At 43.8% G+C, this 20841-nt stretch overlaps 1 protein-coding gene across 1 annotated transcript in view; it reads right to left on the bottom strand.

Annotated features, from left to right (window-relative positions):
* Nucleotides 1-9373: 9373 nt before the first annotated feature.
* GALNT10 (polypeptide N-acetylgalactosaminyltransferase 10) overlaps nt 9374-20841 on the bottom strand; it is a 43094-nt gene continuing 31626 nt past the window's right edge. The window contains exons 7-11 of the mRNA XM_010578972.1: nt 15982-16089; nt 13901-14122; nt 13038-13154; nt 10766-10915; nt 9374-10028 (exon numbers count right to left, since the gene is read on the bottom strand). Coding sequence (XP_010577274.1) covers nt 9861-10028; nt 10766-10915; nt 13038-13154; nt 13901-14122; nt 15982-16089 — 765 coding nt within the window. The 3' untranslated portion in view covers nt 9374-9860. The remainder of the gene's footprint in view (nt 10029-10765; nt 10916-13037; nt 13155-13900; nt 14123-15981; nt 16090-20841) is intronic.

Genomic DNA, 20841 nt, shown 5'->3' with positions numbered 1-20841 from the left:
TTACTGATCTGTGGGGAAAAGATGTTACCTCTGGGAATGCTGTGACCTCTCTAATACCAGGCAGCATATGCTATTGTCAAAGGTGTGTGAGCAGCTGTAAATGGAAAAGGATTTCATCTTCCTGAAGAAAAGACTTCTGCACAAACAGAAGAAAGGTTCTATAGGCCAAAATTACTTCAAAGTCTGAAATCCCACACGTGGAACAAAGTACCTTAGCGCAGGATGAACTGTGCTGAATCACACACGCAAAATACCTTTGCAAGAAAGAGACTCCTCAAAGCCCTTGGTCATCAGATCAGCCTGCTCCACAATAACAGACAGGCGTCTTGCAGCCTGTTCTGCCTGCTCCCCACAAGAAGACTGAGAAATGCTAAAATATGTATTTTCCAGGCAGTCCTCGCAATACCAAACATGTCTCAGAATAAAACTGGAGGGCAGGGACTTAATCTTCCTCAACATTTCTGCCTCTTGTGTTAGCTTTTATTGCTGGTGCCCTCAGGAAATTACTAATTCCTGCTCGTGTGACTAGTAGAGAACCACAGTGCACTCTCCTGGGGACACCGCTCCTAGGAGCTGGCCACGCCGATGGGAAGGTGGCAGAAACAAATAAATGACTTTACCCACAGACCAACAAGCAGTTAGCGAAGAGCAAAGAGATTTAAAAAAGGAAGACGCCACTGCTTATAAAAGCCCCTGGCCAAATTAATTGCCTGGGATATGCCTGCCTGAAGTGATACCCTCCTGGCAAAAACCATACAGATATTCCCTTGTTTTGGGGAAAGGGAAAACACCAGAAGGTAGACAGGGATCTCAGAGCTCCCGATAGCAAGCTTTCTAGGTTTATCTTAACATTGCAAATAAAAATCAAATGGCAGGCTGAGGAAATCTTGCAGAAGGACTATCCTGACATTCGGGAAGCTGAAAACACAGACTGTAGGGACAGTCAATAATAGCAGCAAGCAAGTAGATGGAAGGGAACATAATCATAACAGGCAGGACTTGCTCCTGTCCCTGTGAGGAGGAGATTCTGCAGGTCCTCCCTGGACTCCTGGGAGTGGCTGGAGAAACCGGCACCATCAGTGCCAGAACAGGTTGGTACTTACCATCAGACTGTATTTCATCTTTGGCTGCAAACTCTCATCCCATGCAAATGGAAAGATTTTAAGTTGTTTTGCAATGCCTACTAAAACGAAGAAAAAAACCCAACCTGCTTTTGTCACTGTCTGTTTGCTAATTCAATGCTAAGTACCTCCAGCTCAGGCTAACACAATGACACCTTTTTTCAGTCTTGCAAAAAAAAGTGCATGGAGGTGTTCGTATAATTGCAGTTTATTTCAGCATATTTATCCTCATGGGAACCTCAAGATTTCACAGTCTGCTAGCCCGGAACTAGCTTGCTGTAAAATAAACTGCTTCATAGAGACATTCTTTATTAGGTATCTATCACTAACCTGATCTAATAATTCTTTGCGGGAGCTGCAATGAAGTGAGAAACAATGTTTCATAAACCCATCAGCACCCAGGCAGCTTTAGTGCCTTTGAAGCTGTAATAGCCTGCCTATCCAAGCCAGCCCTCTAATCAAATTAGGGGATCCTGCACAGGCCTTTAAATCTTTGCTGGAGCAGCACTACCCTCTAAAGATAAGTCCGCGATGTAGCTGTCATCTGGAACTTACTGTTTTAATGGAGCCATTCAGGGTTCTTGGGACAGAAATGCTACTCTCCAAAAGGTCTGTGCTGTCAAAGGTGTCCTGGGAAGAAGCCTTTTTTTTTTTTTTTTTAATACCTGCAGTCAGAAATCAGACCATTTCCATTTTCTGTACCTTGGGGGCCAATGGAAACACTGCCCTAGTGCCTTCCCCCAGACTCCCACTCTCCTCAGCATTTTTCTAGGGTGGCACATACTGAACCTGCTAAAATGCTTAAACTGTCACAGCTTTTGGCACATACTCTCCCTGGGAAATGTTCCCGTGGCCAAGAATCATGGCACAGTCTTCCCTTAGAAGCATGCCTTGCAGTTAACTGCTGGTCCCCCAAGAAAGAGCCTTTCCTTTCCTTCACACATGCCAATTTTCCCACATGCAGATTTTCACACATGCTATTGTTTGTCTCCCCTCCGTTTATTTCACTGTTTTTCACCCCATGGAGTTAAGTAAAAAGGAGTGTTGGGAAGGCCACAGAAGAAATGGTGACAGTAGAAAGCACTGAGGGTCCTAATGGGAACACGGGATAGGGGCATGAGCAATGCCTGCAAACTTACCTCGTCCTGGGCTGAAAGACTGCTCTCTCCGCACAAAGATTAGAACACAGAAAGGGCAGTGAGCTGTTAAAAACCCTCCCCTGAAAACCAAGGTGCAGGATGGATCTACCAGCAGTTGCTCTTGAGGCAGGTATGCAGAGGAAGGAGAGTGACAGCTTCGTCCTGCCCTAAGCTGGGCAACAGTTTGTGCGATGCTGAGCTCCCCCAAACTGCAGGAAAAGGTAGTTCAGACAAGACGCATGCATAGGCTTAGGTGATGTTAACATGTTATTCTCACAGCCACATATCTCAGCAGTAAACACACAAACTGCCTTTGAGAAAAGTTTTTTTGCGTTGAACATGTGGCTGGTGACAGGCTCAGGGACATAAGTGTCCCAGGCATGGTGGCTACTGCCCCGGGTGTCAGCTCTCAGAGGGCCTCACCTGCAAGGCTCTGTTCTTGAGAGGACGGCAAGGTCCGTGCTCCGAGGAGGACTGCAGAGGGTCACCACCCAGGCATGACAGCATTGCAGCGTTTGGTCAGGGGGACAAGAGCACCTGAGAGTCCCACCCCAGCCCCTCTTCTGAAGTACTCACCTACACAGAGTAGCAGCCAACTACGCTCAAAAGCTCCTCCCCATGGAGAGCCAGCCGTAGCTCGACCATGAGGCAGTCACTGCAGTAGATGGTGCTCCAACACTGCCTCATCTGCAACGGTATCAACCTGGGGAATTTTTACTTACTTAGTTGCCAGTTAACACAAACATCTCATCACTTCTCATTTGGGCATTGAGAAAAAAGAAAACACACACTGCAGTAAACACCTTTCCTCCCCTTTCCTTTGGCTAAATGTCATTCAAACACCCATCCTCCACTGTTCCTAGTCTCACCTCCCCTTCACTGCAGTTCACATGCAGTTTCTCCGCATTCATTCAGTGAGGTGACGGGTGGTGCAGGAGGTCAGGGTCAGGTGTGTAACTGGTTGTCTTCACTCCCCCGTGCTGGTTTTTCTCTGCTCCTCTGTGCTTCCCAGTGTGTCCTACCAACAAGGATTGACCATGGCCACTGTCCCTCAGGGGTGTCCTACCTTGGCACAAGTCATCCACCATGGCCATGGTCCCTCCAGGACTCCACCCTTGGGCATGGAGCACTTCCTTGCACAAACACATCTCCCTCCACATCTCCTCTGGCTTGGTCCACATCTCCTTACATTTCTCCTCACGTGTCTCCTCCCCTCGTGGCTGCCTCTCTTCCTTAAACTTGTCTGAGCTGAGGTGCTGCAGGGTCCTCTGACAGGCTGGAGTTTTGGGGCATGGTGCGTTGTTCCCATCGGTTTCGGAGCTAACTGGAAGCAGCTGTGAGGGGCAGACACAGAGATGCCCGCAGGCAACTCTGCAGCCCCCAGCTGCCTGAACCTGCCACGTCCACCCAACACAGTGCTCAGGCGTTAGCTTATTGGCTGCTCTTGCATTAAACACAGTAAACCCTGCAATTCATACCCAATACAAGGGGCAGGTGAGAAGGATGTTTCCCAAGGGGGCTGGAGGAGAGCAGTGCGCGACATGGATGGAAAGCTGTGCTGAGGAAACACCAGATCAGGGTAACTAAGCTTATTCTCAGAAGTAGAAAGGAAATCAATAACTGGAGCAAAACAGGCAGGGACAGTCATTTCTGCATACACAGTTTTCAGAAAACACATTAAAAATTTATTTTAAATATATTATAAAAGGAAGTCCATTCAACTTTAAAAACACTAGGCATTCTATCAATGATTCCCAATTTATGAAAGCTACTACATTAAAGTGCTACAAGTCCTTTACCACCCCCAGATATTAGGCTGTTGGTCCTAATACGCACAAAATAAATATACACTGATTCAAGAGGCACCATCCAGTTTTACAGATAAAATGCATGCAGTACAAGGAATAGACAAACTTAGACCTTATCACTGAGATCCTGGAGAATGCATTTTGAAACCAGTTCCCTTCTCCACCCTAGAGGCTAAAGCTATTTGTTATTGTAAGGGCTAATGTTTCAGCCTATCAGCTTGATCAGTTTTTATCTTGTTTTGTGGCTGAAGTTCACATTTGCTTGCTCACTAATTGGGATTAGGACTTTTTTCCTAGAGTTGAACTAGTACTTTTAAGACCACATAGATCCAGTGGCTTTATATAAAACTCCCAAATCCCTCACATCTGCTGGAATCATTGAAGCCTTTTGGGTCATACAGAAGCATCAAGAAAGTTCAAATGCAATGAATAAAGGAGCATACTCAGCTAACAGAGTCAAAAAGCAGACATGGGATTTTTACTAGGATTTCCTTAATCTACCATTGCCTAGTTTCATACACAGATCTCCAAGTTAAAACGTGACACTACAGAGGAGCAATCAGAGCAGGAGGCAAGTTTATTTCAGTTCCACTTTAAATTTATAATGTGAATAAATCAATCTGACTGGTTAATGAGGAATATGAAATGAATTGACAACTGTGTGTTAAATGCTGATGGAAATTTCAGATCTCAGCTTTCCCATTCTCCACCCTTTGCATCTCTCCTCTCCACTGAACCAGGTGAGGACTTGCAGCTGGTTTTAAAATATGGACTCAACACTCATTAGGTCAGCAAATAAAGCACTTGAAGCTAAATCTTACACAGGTTGGGAAACTGCAGCACACAGACTTTCCTTGCTTAAGATCAATAGGCCACTGGTAGACTGGGAGCAGGACCCAGTCTGCTCCTGACTCCCAGTCCAGCTCCCCTTTTGCTCTGTATCCTGTGAAAGACCTTTTAATCCTACCCCCACAGAGTCTGACATTAACCTGAAGCTACTCACTATTTTGGCAACAGTTTGCTAACTAACTGTTTAAGAAGCTTTTCATACTAAATGATTGTTAAAATGGAAACCTAGATTGCCACTTGTCAGATAAGGACCAACTTAGGCACCACCAGGCTCCTTTATTGCAAGTGGTTAGCAATACAGTAGGTGAGGAAGAACATGAACCACAGCAGCTAGGAGTGGATGTGGGATGCAAGGGACACTTGAATCCCTTGTGCTAGCAGAGCCAGACTGTTTCAGACATAACTTTACCAGGGCTCTTTTGACTGAAAGCATGATGGGCTGACTGCTAGAGGCTGTCTGTTCTCTCCAGTCAAAACCATTCAAGTGTCTGTCCATATCTTGAAAGACAATTTAAAATGAAAGCTTTTTACCCAGCAGTTACACAATTGCCCAATACGACTTTTAGGAGATCTCTCTCCTCTCCCCTCAGTGATGTAAGCCAGCATAGCTACTATAATGATCCTACAGTAGCTACGAGAGCACTGTGTTCTCGCAATGCTGGTTGCTGGTGGTGCCTGTTTGACTTTCAGTACATTGATGTCTCAGTGCAGCAGGGAGGAGGAAAGTCTGCTGAATGGAACTCTCCAGTAAAGGAAAGCAAAACCCTGTGCACAGAGTACTGTAAAACAAACCAGGAAGAAAGTTAAGCTGAGAAATTGCTTTCTTGCTACTTCTGTATTAGAGATTTGAATACACCCTTTAAAAGTTTCCCAGTGATGGAAGGCATCGACTTTCTGAAAGACACTTCTGCTACAGATTTTATATGCCTTTGGGATCATTTGTGATTTCTGATTTGGATACTTAGAAAATAAAATGCAGGACCTTGCATGCCGGTGAAATGCCTGAGCCTTCACCATGAGGTGAAACATCCAACAACTAACCAAGACATCCTCTGGTCTCGCTTTAGTTGTTACAGTGTACCAAGAGGAAGCTGCCATCCTTTCCAAGTCTTCCAATTAGGAGTGACACCCCCCTCCCGCCCCCCCCCGGAGTCATTAATGGTATCAATTTAACAGAGGAAACCCAGGAGCTTCTGAATTACTGTCGTTCACACAGATTTTGCACTTAAAGTCAGACATTTTAAAAAACACACACAAACACTGCACGAGTCAAGCTTTCTCTTGCATCCTTATCTCCCAACCCCTTCCCCTCTTCTCTCTTGTCCAGCAAGGCACTGGGAAATGGTTCAAGTTTAAGCATTTGCTGTACATTTACATTTAAAAAGGCACATCTTTATTTTAATGATGCTGTATTCCCCTTTCAGTAAGGCTCACATGTTCTTCTATTATGGTGTGGAAAAGAAAGTTAATTTCCCAGGCATGAAAAAAAGACACCTTGCACACCTAAGAGCCCCAAACCTATTACTCTGTTTGTAGGCCTTAGAGATTAGCACCAGTATAAATCAACAACAGCTTCAAAAGCAAATCAAAGTATTATTATGTGACATAACACACATCCAGGGATCCCCCTGTTGTCTGGGATTCTGATACTTAAAAGCATTAGAATTTATGCAGCCATGGAGAGAGGGGTGTTTGAATACTTCTGGGGAAAAAAATATGAAAACATTTATTTTGCATTAGATAATCACTGGTATTTAATCTCCAGTCTTAACTTGCATGCAGATGTGAAGATTTGCTTATGTATTCACGCTTTAGCAATTTTGCTTACAAATAACCAAAAGTAATTGGAATAATTAACCAGATTGCCCAGCAAAGGCTCAATTAAAGATGTAGATGACGAAATACAGCTTCTATTTCTCAATCAGTGGATGGTTGGCTATATTAAGTCTCCTCATTAGTCAGCAAAGCCTCTAGGGTATTGAAAAGTATAATTGATGTAAATAAATTAATAGCTCAAAGCCCAGCGAGCCAGTCAGAAGTGTACAGAATTTGTGAGGCACTTATCACACTCAGATCCCAAAACTTCAGAAAACAGATCAGATCAACCCTGACAAGGATGATCCAGTAGGACCACTCACACCAAAGCTCCAGTTTCCAGGTACTGGTGGTCGGTTGTCAAACAGGAATTGCCTCAACAATTACTTAATCTTTTGGTGCAAACTGCTAAGAGCTGTCCTTTCTCTCCACATTAAGATCACTAAGTGGTAAAAGACCCATTCATTACTGCAGTTCTCTCTGAAACAAGCATCCAGCAGCCAAGCAGCTAGGGCTCTCTTCACAAGGTGAGCCCAAGTACAAAGCAAGCCATGCATTTTAGAAACAGAAGCAAATCCTCTCATTAGAAAACTAAGACACACAAAGTTGCAAGCTGCAAGCAGAATGACCTACCATCCATTTATATAATTTGCTGATTGTGTCCCAATTTTAAAAAACTAGCACTGTTCATGGACAAACAGCTTCTTGTTCCACAGGTATTAAAACATTCATAAAGACATCTAGTCAGGCCATCTAGTGATCCACAGTCAGCACTACTAGACTAATGACAGCATTAATAACTTAAGGGAAGCAACAGTCAGACACAAAGCACTGGAAGGTGGTTCTGTCTCCCAGAGAAATGAAAAGGGATCCTAATGACAGACATATTGTAGTTACTGAGAACATAAGATACCAACTCTGTCTGATGCTGGGCTCACTTCCATAGCAATACTGCTGCAAAACAGTCACAAGGAAAGCCTAGAGCTTTTTTTCTTTCTTCTCTCCAAAAATGTTAGACACCAACACATTTGGCAAGCTCAGTCCCAGCTGTAATGCAGTGCCCGTGCTTCCCTTGCTTCGTGACTGCATGTACCAGGTTAAGTTGGCAGAAGAGGTCAGGCATGGCCTCAGCTGTGAGGACAAGAGAGGTGGCAATGACTTTGAGCCTCACAGTCAATACATCAGACTTAAGAGCTTGAGAGACAGATAGTTGTGTCCTAGTTTGGTCCCAGTTGATGGACACAGCAGTACATGGCCTCAAAGACATCTGAAACACGGGCAATGATCCTGCAATTGGCAACATCAGAAAAGGTTTCTTACTTCTGGAGCTCTGCAGAGGGAGCCAGCCTGCTTGTTTCTTGACACTAGGCAAAAATCTCCTTGCCTTCACATGACAGAAAGACACCCCAGAGCAGAGCTTCCCTGCCCCTCCAAGGAGGGGAAGTCCATTAATCGTACTTATCAAGAGTCCCAGAGGGTTGCCCCACTCCTACCCTGAGTGTTTCAGCCTTTCACTCCCAGAGCCGGCTGCACACTACCTATTCTTGCAACATTCCTGCATGGGCAGCTGGACAAACTGTGGAGCTGGGCAATTACTAGCAAAGGGCTAGTTTTATTGATTTACACAGCATCTTTGCAAAAAGTTAATTGCACCATCATTCACAGCTTTTACTAGAAAATGCCACTGCTGTCTTCAGTATAAGACTAAGTCAGCTGAACTAGTAAATCTGTTTTTGCAACAACTTCATTTTAAACCAGGGTGGTTTTTTTTTAAACACTTGCTTCAGACAGACTTGAAACCAATAGTCCTCTATTCATCCTTCAGTGTCAGTACTTTTTTCCAGCTCCTGGGATGAGACAGTTCTGGTTCACTGTCTGGCAGATCCTGCAGCCAAACCAGAAGGGTAATACCTTGCGGACTGCTAACTGACTACACAAGGGACAGGGTACCAGTGAAATGGGCCCATCAACCCCACATCTCTGCTTAAGCAAACAGATTTCCAGTCACAGTAAACTTTACAGTGCTGTGCGTGTTGGGAAAACAGGAGAGATTAACAGCACATTCCCACAAGCCTAGAACACTACTGACCACAGGACTCATGACTGCAACAAACTACAGACTGATGAACAAATGGATAAAGACCAATGGCTAATCTCAGCCCTGACTTAATTATCCTGAATTAATCTGCTCGCACCAACTGTGAATTAAGTTAGCCTTCAAACCTCTAAAGGAAAAATGGAAGTTGCATTCATGTAGTAGATTTAACTCTGAGAAACCCTAGAGGTGTCTGTGCTAAAAAGATTCTGAATAAGGGGCAAATTTTGAACCTGATATCCAAAGACTCTTAGCAAAAATCTTCACCTGTAAGAACTGTGCTTACTTAAAAACCCTCTGTTAATCTTTCACCTTGAAGATTCAACAGTGAGTGACAAACTGACTGCAAAGTGAATGGACCAGAAACCAGATTCCTCATCGCTAATAACTACGGCAATATTCCTAACACTTGGCTGCACCTCCACTAGAGCTCATTCCTTTATCAGAGCTATGATTTGGAAAGTAATAATACTCAACCTGTTTGAAATATATTTTGGTTTAGGGGAAAAAAAAATTCATTTCATTTTACATTTTGATGGCCTTTTTTCTTTCTTTTTTTTTTTTGATCACAGGATTAAATCTTGTGTTCAAGATTTTACTTATATGGACTTTGGAAGATAAAGCACCTATGTGGGAATGCTTCAGCGGGTAGTATAGCCACTACAAAAAGTCCTAGAGGGTCCTGGATAACAAAATCATTTAACACCAGACCCAGCTGGGAAATAAAACAAAACAAAGCAAAAAAAAAAAAAAAAGCAGTTTGAATCACATTCAGACTCCTCTAAAAACAGAGTTTCCGTTCAGTCTCAGCAAAGAAGTGGCTCTGGCAAAGCCTTTAAAATTCCACCATCCACAGAAGAGAAGGATGCAGCATCTTTGCAATAAAGATTGGCCTGCTAGTTAACCTTCTCCTGAGATTCTCCCTTTTACCTTCATTAACTGTTTAAAAAAAAGTATTCTTAAAAAAATTTTTTGCAACCCTCCCCAGTAAAAACTATAATTGTAAAATATATATATATATTTTCTCAGTCTTTTAAAGATCAAGATTTCTGTTAAATTTTTCCAAGACGGTTGAGTTTGTGTGTTCAAATATCCACTGCTGTGTTGGAGATGAAGGATTGCAGCTATTCATAAAGATCTTTCGGTCACTCTCACTGCAGTCCATACAGCTGCCACTTACTGGATGGTAGAGGGTCTTGTCCTGGAGAAGAGAAATTTGACGTGAGGTTGCTAAGCAGAGAAGCAAAGCTGTTTTGAAACCAGCAGAAAGAAGACTTAAAAACCAAGGCAAGCTATTCTGCCACTTGGATGCATCTGAAGAAGTTGTTCCACACTTAACTGGTTGGCAAGTGTCAGGGTCCACTCCCACCCCTTGCAATGGTATCCAGCCCAATCCTCACATCTGCACTGGGAAGCTCTAAAGCCATGCCTGAAGCCAGGTTCTCCAGCCTACAGGCTCACATCCTGCTGCAGTCACTCCACAGAACAGTGCATGCAGATTGCAAGGACTAGGATGGGACATTTAGTCAAGAAGTTACTCACAAAAATTTGCCCATAAAAGCATTGCTTAGTAGAAGGATGAATAAATCCTTATCTACTTTTGGCATGATCTTCTAGTATTCAGAACAAACCAATAAACACAGCACACCTCTTTGCAAACAGGTTTTGCAAGGGTGTTGCATCACCTCACTGCCAGCTGTGGAAAGACTGCAAGGAGAGTGTCCTTCTGCTTAGCAAGCCCTGTAGAAGCAGTCCTCACCACTTCTAACCAGTGGAACGAGGGAGTCACCTCTTTCTAATCAACGGTAATTAAGACACAATGACAACAGATTGTCTGCAGATTCTCTTATGATAGCTACATGAAGAGAAGGAATAAAACATGAGTGGTGACATTTTAAGGAAACTTAAGTGCCTACAGGCAATTTGACACACACTCACTTGTCGGTATCTCCAGAGCTGGTTCCCCTTCATTCCATGACAGTCATAGAGGGTCACAGGGCTGATGTGGGAAATGGCATCAAAACAAAACTTCTTGGTATGCTGAGGATCCCCGGGACGGATGTCTTCTCTCCAGCTGAATGTGAATACCTGCCAGGACAAACAAGACCCTCAGGATGGCTGGTACTGGGCATGGTGCTTTCACCAGAAGAACAACATTCCCTTCTTTGCCCACAGGGTGGGGATGGCTTCAGGGAAAGGACAATATCTTCTAAAGTAAAAGTACTTCCACCTCTGGGGACAGGGACTGCTAAATAGGGGAGTCTGTAACAGCTACCCCGCCGACTACCACACATTATGCTAAATGAGACTGTGCTGCTGCAAACAGCCATGCTAGTTAGCTTGGGTACTAATAGCAGCCTTGAATGTCTCTGCAATGCAGGCATACATCATGGATTAAGTGAGCAGCTGACCAATTACAGCACTTCACAGCTAGCAAAAAAGGCAGAGAGCTACAGGAGCTCTGAGTTAACGTTAGCAGTAAACACCCGAGCCTGCACAGGCAGTCTGCAGTCACCTTGAGAAGAGTCTGTCCCACGCCTCCTGGGACAAGAGGGCAGGAGCCCACAGCTCCCCACCCCACTCCACAGGAGTGTCGGAAGGGCAAACACTAGGGCAATGCTTCCTGGCGCTCTCTTCTACTGACCCTGCAATGATCTCTCAGCTCTTTCGGGTGAAACTAAAGGAGGGATACTACAGAGGAGAAAGGGGTTTAGCTCTAGTAACCAGGCTCAACCTATGCCTGGCAATGCTGTGGCCCTGACAAAAGCTGCTGGCTGCCAGCACATGTAGCCTGGAAATCCCTGAGCCACAGGGTTGGACCATGGGCAAAGAGTCAGTGGAAGTAACACCACATACATCTCTGCTCCTTGCCCTGCCCCCTTGGCATTTGCTTTTGGCCACGGCTTGAGACAGTAGCGTGGTCAAGCTGCATCTTCAATCTGATGATCATGGCTTGACTTATGACGTGTTTTAGCATTGTAGGACTGAATCCCACAAAAGATAAACTTGTCTAAAAGGCAGGCACTGGTGTCAAATCAGAAAGCAAAAGCTTGACAAGGACAGCATCTCTGGCAAGGGTGCAAGTGTTCCTCTGTGACCACCACTAGGCAACGTGGTTCTGCAGGGCTACCAGCCAGCACACCTCTCAGCCCCCAGGGGGAAGGGCTGTTCTGGGGGCTCCTTTTGGAGCCAGGTGGAAGACTGGTCCTCCCTTCAGAGAGATCTCATGGCGCAGTAAGAAAGATGAGTAATGAGCAGGGTGCTACTATTTGAAGCAGCGTGGCCAAAAACTTTTGCACAAAAAACCTACTTTGTTTCTGTCTCTCTTTTAAACCTCTCTTGGGAGAGAAATTAGAACAATCATTTAGGCTCAATACTACACAGAAGTTCAAAACACATTATCCTCCTAAACATAAGCCAACACTAATTGTTCAGGATCCTCCTGACACAACAGAAGCTTAGTTTTGGACTGTGCCTGAGTAAATTGGTTTTGTTTCTAGTTTTCATGCATCAAAATTGATATGCAACAACCCTGTCTCCTACTACTGAAGCCATTCCCCCGAAGAGTTATGCATGGCTCTGTAATAGAGGCATTGTTTTCTTGATCTTTTCTCAGCTCAGCTGCTACAGTTTAGACAAACTAATATTTCCCTCCCTTCTGTGACAATAAAGCTGTCATTTCTGGCACCTTATATGTTGAGAGGGTGAATCTATAGCCTGGCCAGTTTCATCTCTCTCCAGCAATGGTTGGGTGTTTATAATGCATTTGCCTCCTGTCAGAAGGATGATAGTAAGCGGTTATTGAATGCTCCTGCAGGTTCATTAATATGCATGATGCTCCTCTATCACTTCTTTCAGTACAACCTTTGAAGTTAATATTCACTTTGTTACATATCACAGCTGCCTTGTTACTGGTTTATTATTTTGGCATATTGTTTTCTTGTGCTTTCTTTTGTTCACTCTGAGAACTTCAAAGCAGAGGTAAAAGCTCTGCACAAAGTCTACTAGGCTCCAGACCCTGCCACAAGCACAAGCCACATCCTGCTACAAGCCCATCATGTATAATCAGCACTTGAGCCTTGGGGTGCACAGCTCCTTCTGTTTACCTGACAGAGTTCTGCAATGGCCTTCCTTCTCAAACATTTGTTTTTACAACTTCTCCCTCCCCAAATTTATTTAGGGGCTGATGATTTATCAGAGGGCATGTTACCTGCACGTTGTTCCACGCTGCCTCTCCTCTGTCCTTCACACAGTTTTCCAGCCTCAGTGGGGATCCCAGGGCTCCATGCTTAGTATCCACACACAGTCCAGTTCCTACATTGCGTATCTGAAATAGTAAATTAGTCACTGAATCTCCTACTCTTATCAAGTGACAGGAAAGAAGGCTTAAATTGCCTCAAATAGTGGCAGTATTTGCATGAAGACAGCAGTTTTAAGATTCCTCACTTAACTATGTATCTGAGCTGGCAGATAACAGCTAGAAGAAAGCACAGGAACTCAAAATGGGACCCATTGCCAGCTGTACAATAACATCCAGGACACAGCAAAACCCAATAGCTACAGGACTGCAGAGCCCACTATGTTGTTGTGTGTAACAATCCATGACTTCACTCCTAGGTTGATTCTTTTCCCAGAACACAGCTGACTTTCAAAAACAGGGATGGTTTTCCTGGCTTTCAGATGAGAAAGCTAAGGAACAGAGTAGCTCAACACAGTTGTGTAGCCTTTTGGAAATACAAAATTTCTACTATTGCTCAGCTGCTGTCTCTCCCTAGTCCTCCCTGTTGGCATGTTCTGCCTTTGACTAAATACGCAACATGCAGAACAAGCCAAGTCTCTATTCTCTTTGTAGCTGTGCATTAGTAGAAATGGCTGCCTAACTGACTTCTTTGATCAGGCCAATATAATGGTAGAGAAGTTCTGGTCTTTGAAATATATTAAGCAGGATCCTTAAACACTCGCTTGCTACCTTACTCACAGCAAACTGGTACTGGAGCACGTGGGTAAGACAACTTTAAAAAAAAACAAACCACAGCCTGTTTGCCCACTGCAGGTTCCAGAGTACAAACTTGCCTCTCCCCAGGCAGCTGCTGGAGGTTCCACTGGTGGGTAAAACTTTGGCAAGTCCCACGCAACCTCATTCATGAACCACTTGAAGCTTTTGCAGTTGAGGTTGTTGCGAAGTTCCTTCTGAGCTGCGACATCCCCTGCAGAAAGATGCCGGTACTCTGGTCTACGCTGGTATATGTACTCTGCATATTCGTCCATCCACACCTCAGCCACCCGCTTCAAGTTCTGTGTGGGTAACAGCCATGTGTGAAAATGAGAGGGAAAAACACCTGAGAACACTCTGCACAAACTACTGACATTAGCATTCAGAACAGCTCTTGTGTTTTTGCTCAGAAAGGATTTTCATTCACATCCACTCTTTCTCTCCACCTTCAGGACGAAGATTATTTTTATCATTTTCTAGTTCCAAGGGACTTTTAGAAAGATATTTTCAGCTGAGGTCAAAACAGAATCCTGGCACTTGGCCATTATATCTCGTTCCTTGTGGCTAAGAAAAACAACATTAATCAAAAGTTAGGTTTTTTTTCTTTTCCTTTTTTTCCTGTAAAGACGCTAGTCAGAAAATGATGGTGGTAAATACCACTGGACATTCAAAGGTCCCTGACAAAAAGCTGCTTTCTTAAATCCTTCTTATTGCATCTTTTATATCCATCTAGGAATGGGATTTGCAGTACTCCCTTCTGGAAAGCTTCAGTTCACAATATTCTTTCTTTCCACTCTTTTTCTGTTTTCTTGGGTAAAAAGCTGTTTAAGAGAAACTCTGAAATACGACAGGAATATGGAACTTTCAAGGTGATGACCCTTCAGAATAGAAGCAAAGGGTTTACTTGCTGGCAGCAGTATATTTCACATATCGCTGTAAAGCTTAATCTACTGTGTAATTCCAAAACAGCAGTGAACACCACCCTCTCGAGATACCCGCCCTACTTCTTCTCACAACACATTCAAGAGACCATTGGACCTTGGACTGTTCTCTGGCAACTTCAGGTACATTCTTGGTGCCACACAGTAACATGCCATATGCAGTCATGACTTCAGCAACCCAACAGCACGGCCCACCATGCATGAAGGTGGTCAGTCCAGCAGTGGTCATTTACTACCAAAAGAATTCAGACGTTAAGAATGATCAGCGTGCTGACCTTGCCCTAAATGTAGCCTACGCGCAACAAGAGCAGGTGTTCACCTCAAGGTGACTGTATGATCTTAGATGCCAAGAAACAGCCTTCCCTACACCTGTCTGCCATCTCCTTCCAGCACTGTGGGAGTATGCAAGAGCAAAATACTGAATCAAAAGAAATATAGCTCCTTCTTGAAGAGATGGCACAGACAGGAGAGCACTCTATCGCTCTGACAGGTCATTGCTGGGCTGAGTAATAAATCCAAATCTATAACTAGGGTGATGCTATTAAACTGGGAAACACTTTAACACTGTGCAAGCCATAAGACTGCAGAACAGCAGGGTAACTTTTTGCATTTTTTAGTTTTGCAGCCTTCCTGCTCCTATTTTTTTTCTCCCACCAGAGGGCAATGCAATCCCTTCTCAATTTGGAAATTAACTCGAGAAGCGTAGTGCATGATAGGCAAAAGCTCTTCCCTCTTTGGGCTACACTAGATTAAGAAATAAGATGGCACAGAACGTTCCATTGTGGAAAACTACAGCTTGCTCATTCGGTGGTCTGTGATGCTTGAAGTTGAGAGGTCTTTCAATCACCAAAACAAAATCACCACACCGAAGCGTGCTGATTTTGGAAAGCACAGCTATAAAACGACTGAAGTACTACACAAATAAAGCCATATCTTGTTTTTATTGGTGATTCCATAGCCAGTGCCTGATCGCAAAGTCCCTTTCCAACACCTAGCAATGGCTGATGTCTGGAGCATGGCAGCTGTCTGCACCTGAGTCTGCAGCTCCCCTAGGCTCTCTTCCCTTGTGCTACGCATCCACCACTGCAAAACTGCCCAATTTGACCACTGTACGAGTACAATTTATGGACTACAAAGCCTACGTTTGCCTCCTATTGTGGGCAACAGTGTGGTCACATTGCAGTCAGACATCCATCACGGGGAATGCCATTGCCACTTACTCTTGCCAGGCTGACTCCTGTTGGAACCTTGTATGGAACATACTTTCTGTAGATATGACCAACTCTAGAGCAAGGGATGTCCTCCATGCGCCCCCCACACATCCATACCTGTGGAACAGCAGAGATACAGATTGACTCTTGGTTATATGGAGAAAAATGAAGACAACAAAAAAAAAGACTTTCAAGTAATGAAAAAGCTTAACCCAGATTTTTTACTTTATAGTTCACTCTCTCCCAAATATCCTCCCCTCCTTGCCTTAGTCTCAAATCCTATAACTACCGCTTAGAGCCATGCAGCAAGCCTTGATTTAGCACAAGTGCTATCAAGCCCAATGGCTAAACAGTTCAATTTTGCATTCTTTAGAGAAAAGAACAGAAAAAAAATCCAAGCACCCAGAGAACAGCACACAGCACACTTGAAATTGATACAAGTTATTACAGCAATAGTAACCACAATAGTTAAACCGGACTGCTGTATATAAGACCTGGGTTTACACTGCTGTAAAAGGGAGGCTGTCTCTATAGTACAGGTCATGTGTTACACAAAACACTCCAGGGAATTCATGAGCCTGTTCAAGTGCCAGAAACCAGAAGAAACTGCTACTTTTTCCTGTGGTTATCACTGCTCTCATATGGTTTCATTGCTGACATGCACTCATTGCTTTTGCAGCCTTACAATTAAGTAGAAATCCCTGCCTGGTGAAAACATAATTAGCTTTAAAAAAGCCCTCAGAAAGTCACTGGAACACACTGCTAGTTGAAGATGACTACCTTGATGCTTGGTTAATGTCTAGATTAGGCCCAGAAGTTTCTTTCCACATCTGGGAAGATTTCACTCTATGCCAACACTCTGCAACAACTTACTTTTATTCCTTATTTATAGCACGGATGTAATCATTTTGTCCAAGTGAAACCAAAGGAGATGTTTTCTGAATCAGCCAATCTACTTCATTAGGTTTAAGAAATATATTCATACGTGCTTCCCAGAGATATCTAATCAATACTTAAAGAAAAAGTATCCTTCAGTATGCAAAACAAATGACTTTCTGAATTCTTGAAGCACGACACTGTCTTGCCCTTCATTTTGCCCCCAGATCTTATGTTAATGCCCTGCAGGCAGCAGTATTTAAGAAGGTCTGCTGGTGCTGCAGGCTGATGCGGTGTTCTTGATCCCTCCATTCACTGTGGCTAATTTGAGCCACCGCAGTTCACTGTACAATGAGCTTAGTCAACAGCTTCACACATAGCAGGCAGTTCCATTAATATTCTACAGTGACAATATTAAATACTTAGCTCGGAAGAGAAATATTTGGCCAAGGCTGCTGCATAATTATTAGCTCTGACACTAAAGTCCTCTGGAGTTTCAGCTCTGTCTACTGGCCCTAATAATTACAGTCATTTGCTGACTGCGTATAACTTAATGGAGGTTGGTTGCTCTCAGTTAGAGGAATATTTTTCACAGGCAACTTCTAAAGTTCAAGGTACTTAATTACATGTCGTTATGGTGAGAGACACAAGAAGGAGTGTTTGTCAACTTTCTACAGAATTTCATTCCTTTTGTGCCTGCTGTGTCTTGAGAGTCTGGTACAGGAGAGATGAAGATGAAAAAAGAAACTAGTGCTCAGCTTCTGTGAAGTTTCTAGTGAAATTAGAAATGCTTCTTATTCTGTAGCTGCTGTGCTTTTTGCTGCAGAGGACCACAGTGTGATTTCTCTACTAGGAAATTAACAGGTAGATTGAGAAAACAAGAATTTGGGGATGTTTTGTGTTTCTATGACAGAAACAGCTTGTGCAAGGCTGTAAGAGCTGCAACAGATCTGGGAACTATAAAGAACTGCAGGAACCGCTGAAGAAGCCTAGGGCTCAGTTGCACAGACACAGACTCCTCAACAACCCGTATTCTTACCTTGTGCACTGCACCCTGCATCACGAAAGCCCTGTTGGTTCACAAGCAGCTGCATTTTAGTGTAACACAAGCCTGAATGAAAACACCAGCTTGTTATCCTTGCTGCCTGCCCACAGGATGCCTCACCTGCCCCTGGTCTCTAAGGAAAGGCTTTCAGTCAGGCCACCGTGAATACACATCTCCTCTAAAAACATGACTTCCCCAAGGAACGGGAGAAACAGACCCCTGCAGTAAATATGCAGCTAGAGAGGGGAGCACTGTCCTTTTAAGATCTTGTGAAGCAGTGATACAGACAGCATTTATCTACTGACTGGTACATCGGAGAGGCAGGGGGTATAGTAAGGTAGACAGAACTGATAATATGTGGGGCCAAGAGCTCCAAGCTGGTACAAGACTCCAGGCACAGAAGACAACATTACATAAACACATGTAACGATACGATAAGAAAAGCTACTTAACTAAGTTATGGAACAAGTAAAATCTAAGATCAGTTTTACGTGCTCTTTTGCTAATCATGCTTTAAAATATTTACTCCCAAATGATGCTGCAGTTACCAGTGCTGCCTGGAAGCAATGGAAAGCTTCCTAATTCCTGCTAGCAAAGCTCAGTGACCCTTTCAAGGTACTCTGCTAACTCAGTGCCTTTTTAACATTGTCTTATGCTGCAAGTGACAGTATTGCACTTGCAGTACAAATCTAATTTTAAAAGCATGCTTTCCACTCATTCATTGCTGCTTTGATTTATTTTATTAGTGAGCTTCTTTGTGTGGTGACAGAACTCATTACAACCTCCATAAAGACAATTACCAGTCCTTATCTATAAAACTGGAAGACGGGGGAGAGGGAAAGAGCGTGACATGCATTGGTAAAACACAGCTAACAAAAGCATTAGAAAGCTAGAGTTAAAGGTCAGGGGAATCACATTCAAGGGTCTGTCAAGGAATAACTGCAAGTGAAGCAAACCCAAAATAGCTGAGGGAAGGCTTCCACTTGGTTAGCGATATTTGGTTGTTTTTAAACAAGGGTACAGTTCACAGGCATGACACACCACTGCTAAAAATACAGCACTGTCAAACAGCTGAAACACCGCTGTTCTGTGGGGCAGCCCCTTGTGCCATCACGGTAACAGTGACTGTCACTCACTGTGTTCTTAGGCCAGGGGAGCCAGTTTCTTCTTCTTGATGTTTTACAGAAGGGTGAGATGGTGCCTCATCTCCCTGGCTGACACGACAGTAAACATTGGAGCCTGAACTTGATGCACTCAACTTCAATCAGCCATTTACTAGAATGCCATAAGAACAAGAATTAAGGCTGGTCAGGAAGGTAGTGCTTTATACAATGATCTAATCAGATCTCATTAGAAGGGAACAGGAAATTTCTCTTCCTCCTCAGGCACAATTTTACCAATCTAGACTTTGAGCTAGGAATCTAGCAGCTGACAGATCTGCTAGAATTAAGAGAAAATCTGGCTACACTGAGGTCAATGGGCATACTGCAACAGATTCTTCTAAGGCCACAATCTCATCCTAATAATAAAACCATATACAAGGGAAGTAAAATAACAACATTTATGATATTACTCCCATCTCGTAGTGGCCTGGAGAGCTGTAACTCCATATTCATAAAGCAACTCAAGAGCCTTTGACTCAGCTAGTGTGCTATGAAAGCACAAGATAATATGCCACCTATTCTCTACATGGGAATGTTATGCTGATACGATTCCCCTTCTGCTATTTCAGAAAACAATGTCACGTAAGATAGCTGAACCTCTCCTCTCAAACACACCATACAATACTGCAGTTGGTGTGTGAACACAAATTATCTGGGTATACAAGGTTTATAGTTTCCAGAGACTGCACCACGATGAGCTGATGCTTCCCAAGAGAGGGGAAAAAACACAAAGGAGAGAGTCAAGCCTTGAAAAGAAAGCTGCTTCTGCAAGCCACAACAGAAATAAAGACCACGCGATGGACTAATGGAGAGAAGCTGGCTGGTTGTCTGAGCACACACTGAAAGGTGGGAAGAAAAGAACAGAGTAGATAAGTCAAGGGGGTTCTCTGCATAACAAGGTAGGTGAGACAATGAAAGCAAGGGCAACCAATAATTCAGGAAAATTGTAATCCTCTGTATTGTAAGCATCAGCTGCTCTTGCAGCTGGGACTTACTGCTCTATAAAAGATTAAGGTAGCTCAAAAGGCACTGGGATCTATGTGTTTGCACAACGCCTTCTCTCACACAACATACACCAGCATGGCCCCTCCTTACCGTCTGGAGCATTTTTAGAGTAATGACAGCACTTTCGAATAATCACATTTCAGAGAGTGGTGGGCTCCACTTTCCTACTGCTGCTTGGTGGGAGGCTACTCTGGAACCTGAACCAAGCACATAGGATGAACAGAGGCCAAAAATTCAAGTCAATGGTCTGAAACTGATCTCTGCATCACCAGATAGGAAGGGAGAAAGAAGCCACCCTGTACTGCAGCTGAGCGCCTTAGAATTAAGCAGCATGTGCTGGCTTAAAAAAAAATCCCCCACAAAAAAAAGCAGCAGAATGCCCGGCCTGTTTCAGTGTGGGCAAACGTGAGCTGCTGGAAAGTGGTGTGACTATGTGCCTGGAATAAGCAGTGGAGGATCACAATCAGCACTAATTTCAGCGATACAACTAGAAATGCTGTCAGAAGTGATCCCTTGGCAGCTGCACCCTAACTACGCACCTGCCAGGAGGCCAGTGGCAAAATGTGAATCAGAAATGTGCTGCTGACATGGGGCAAAGGAGATGCATGCATTAGATATGCAAACAGAAGCTACGGAGCACTTGGATTTGTTGGAAAGCATGCAACGTGTTTTATGCTATGGAGAGGCAATCCATGTTCATGCTTTGGGAAAAGGATCTGGAAAAATGCAGTGATGTATGATCACCAGAATAAGTACAGTGGATGTTTCCAATTGCTGAAG

The sequence above is a fragment of the Haliaeetus leucocephalus genome, unplaced genomic scaffold (genome assembly GCF_000737465.1).
Source record: "Haliaeetus leucocephalus isolate CR32 unplaced genomic scaffold, Haliaeetus_leucocephalus-4.0 Scaffold656, whole genome shotgun sequence".
In the NCBI taxonomy this organism is placed as follows: domain Eukaryota; kingdom Metazoa; phylum Chordata; class Aves; order Accipitriformes; family Accipitridae; genus Haliaeetus; species Haliaeetus leucocephalus.
This window is presented reverse-complemented; position numbering and strand designations above follow the sequence as displayed.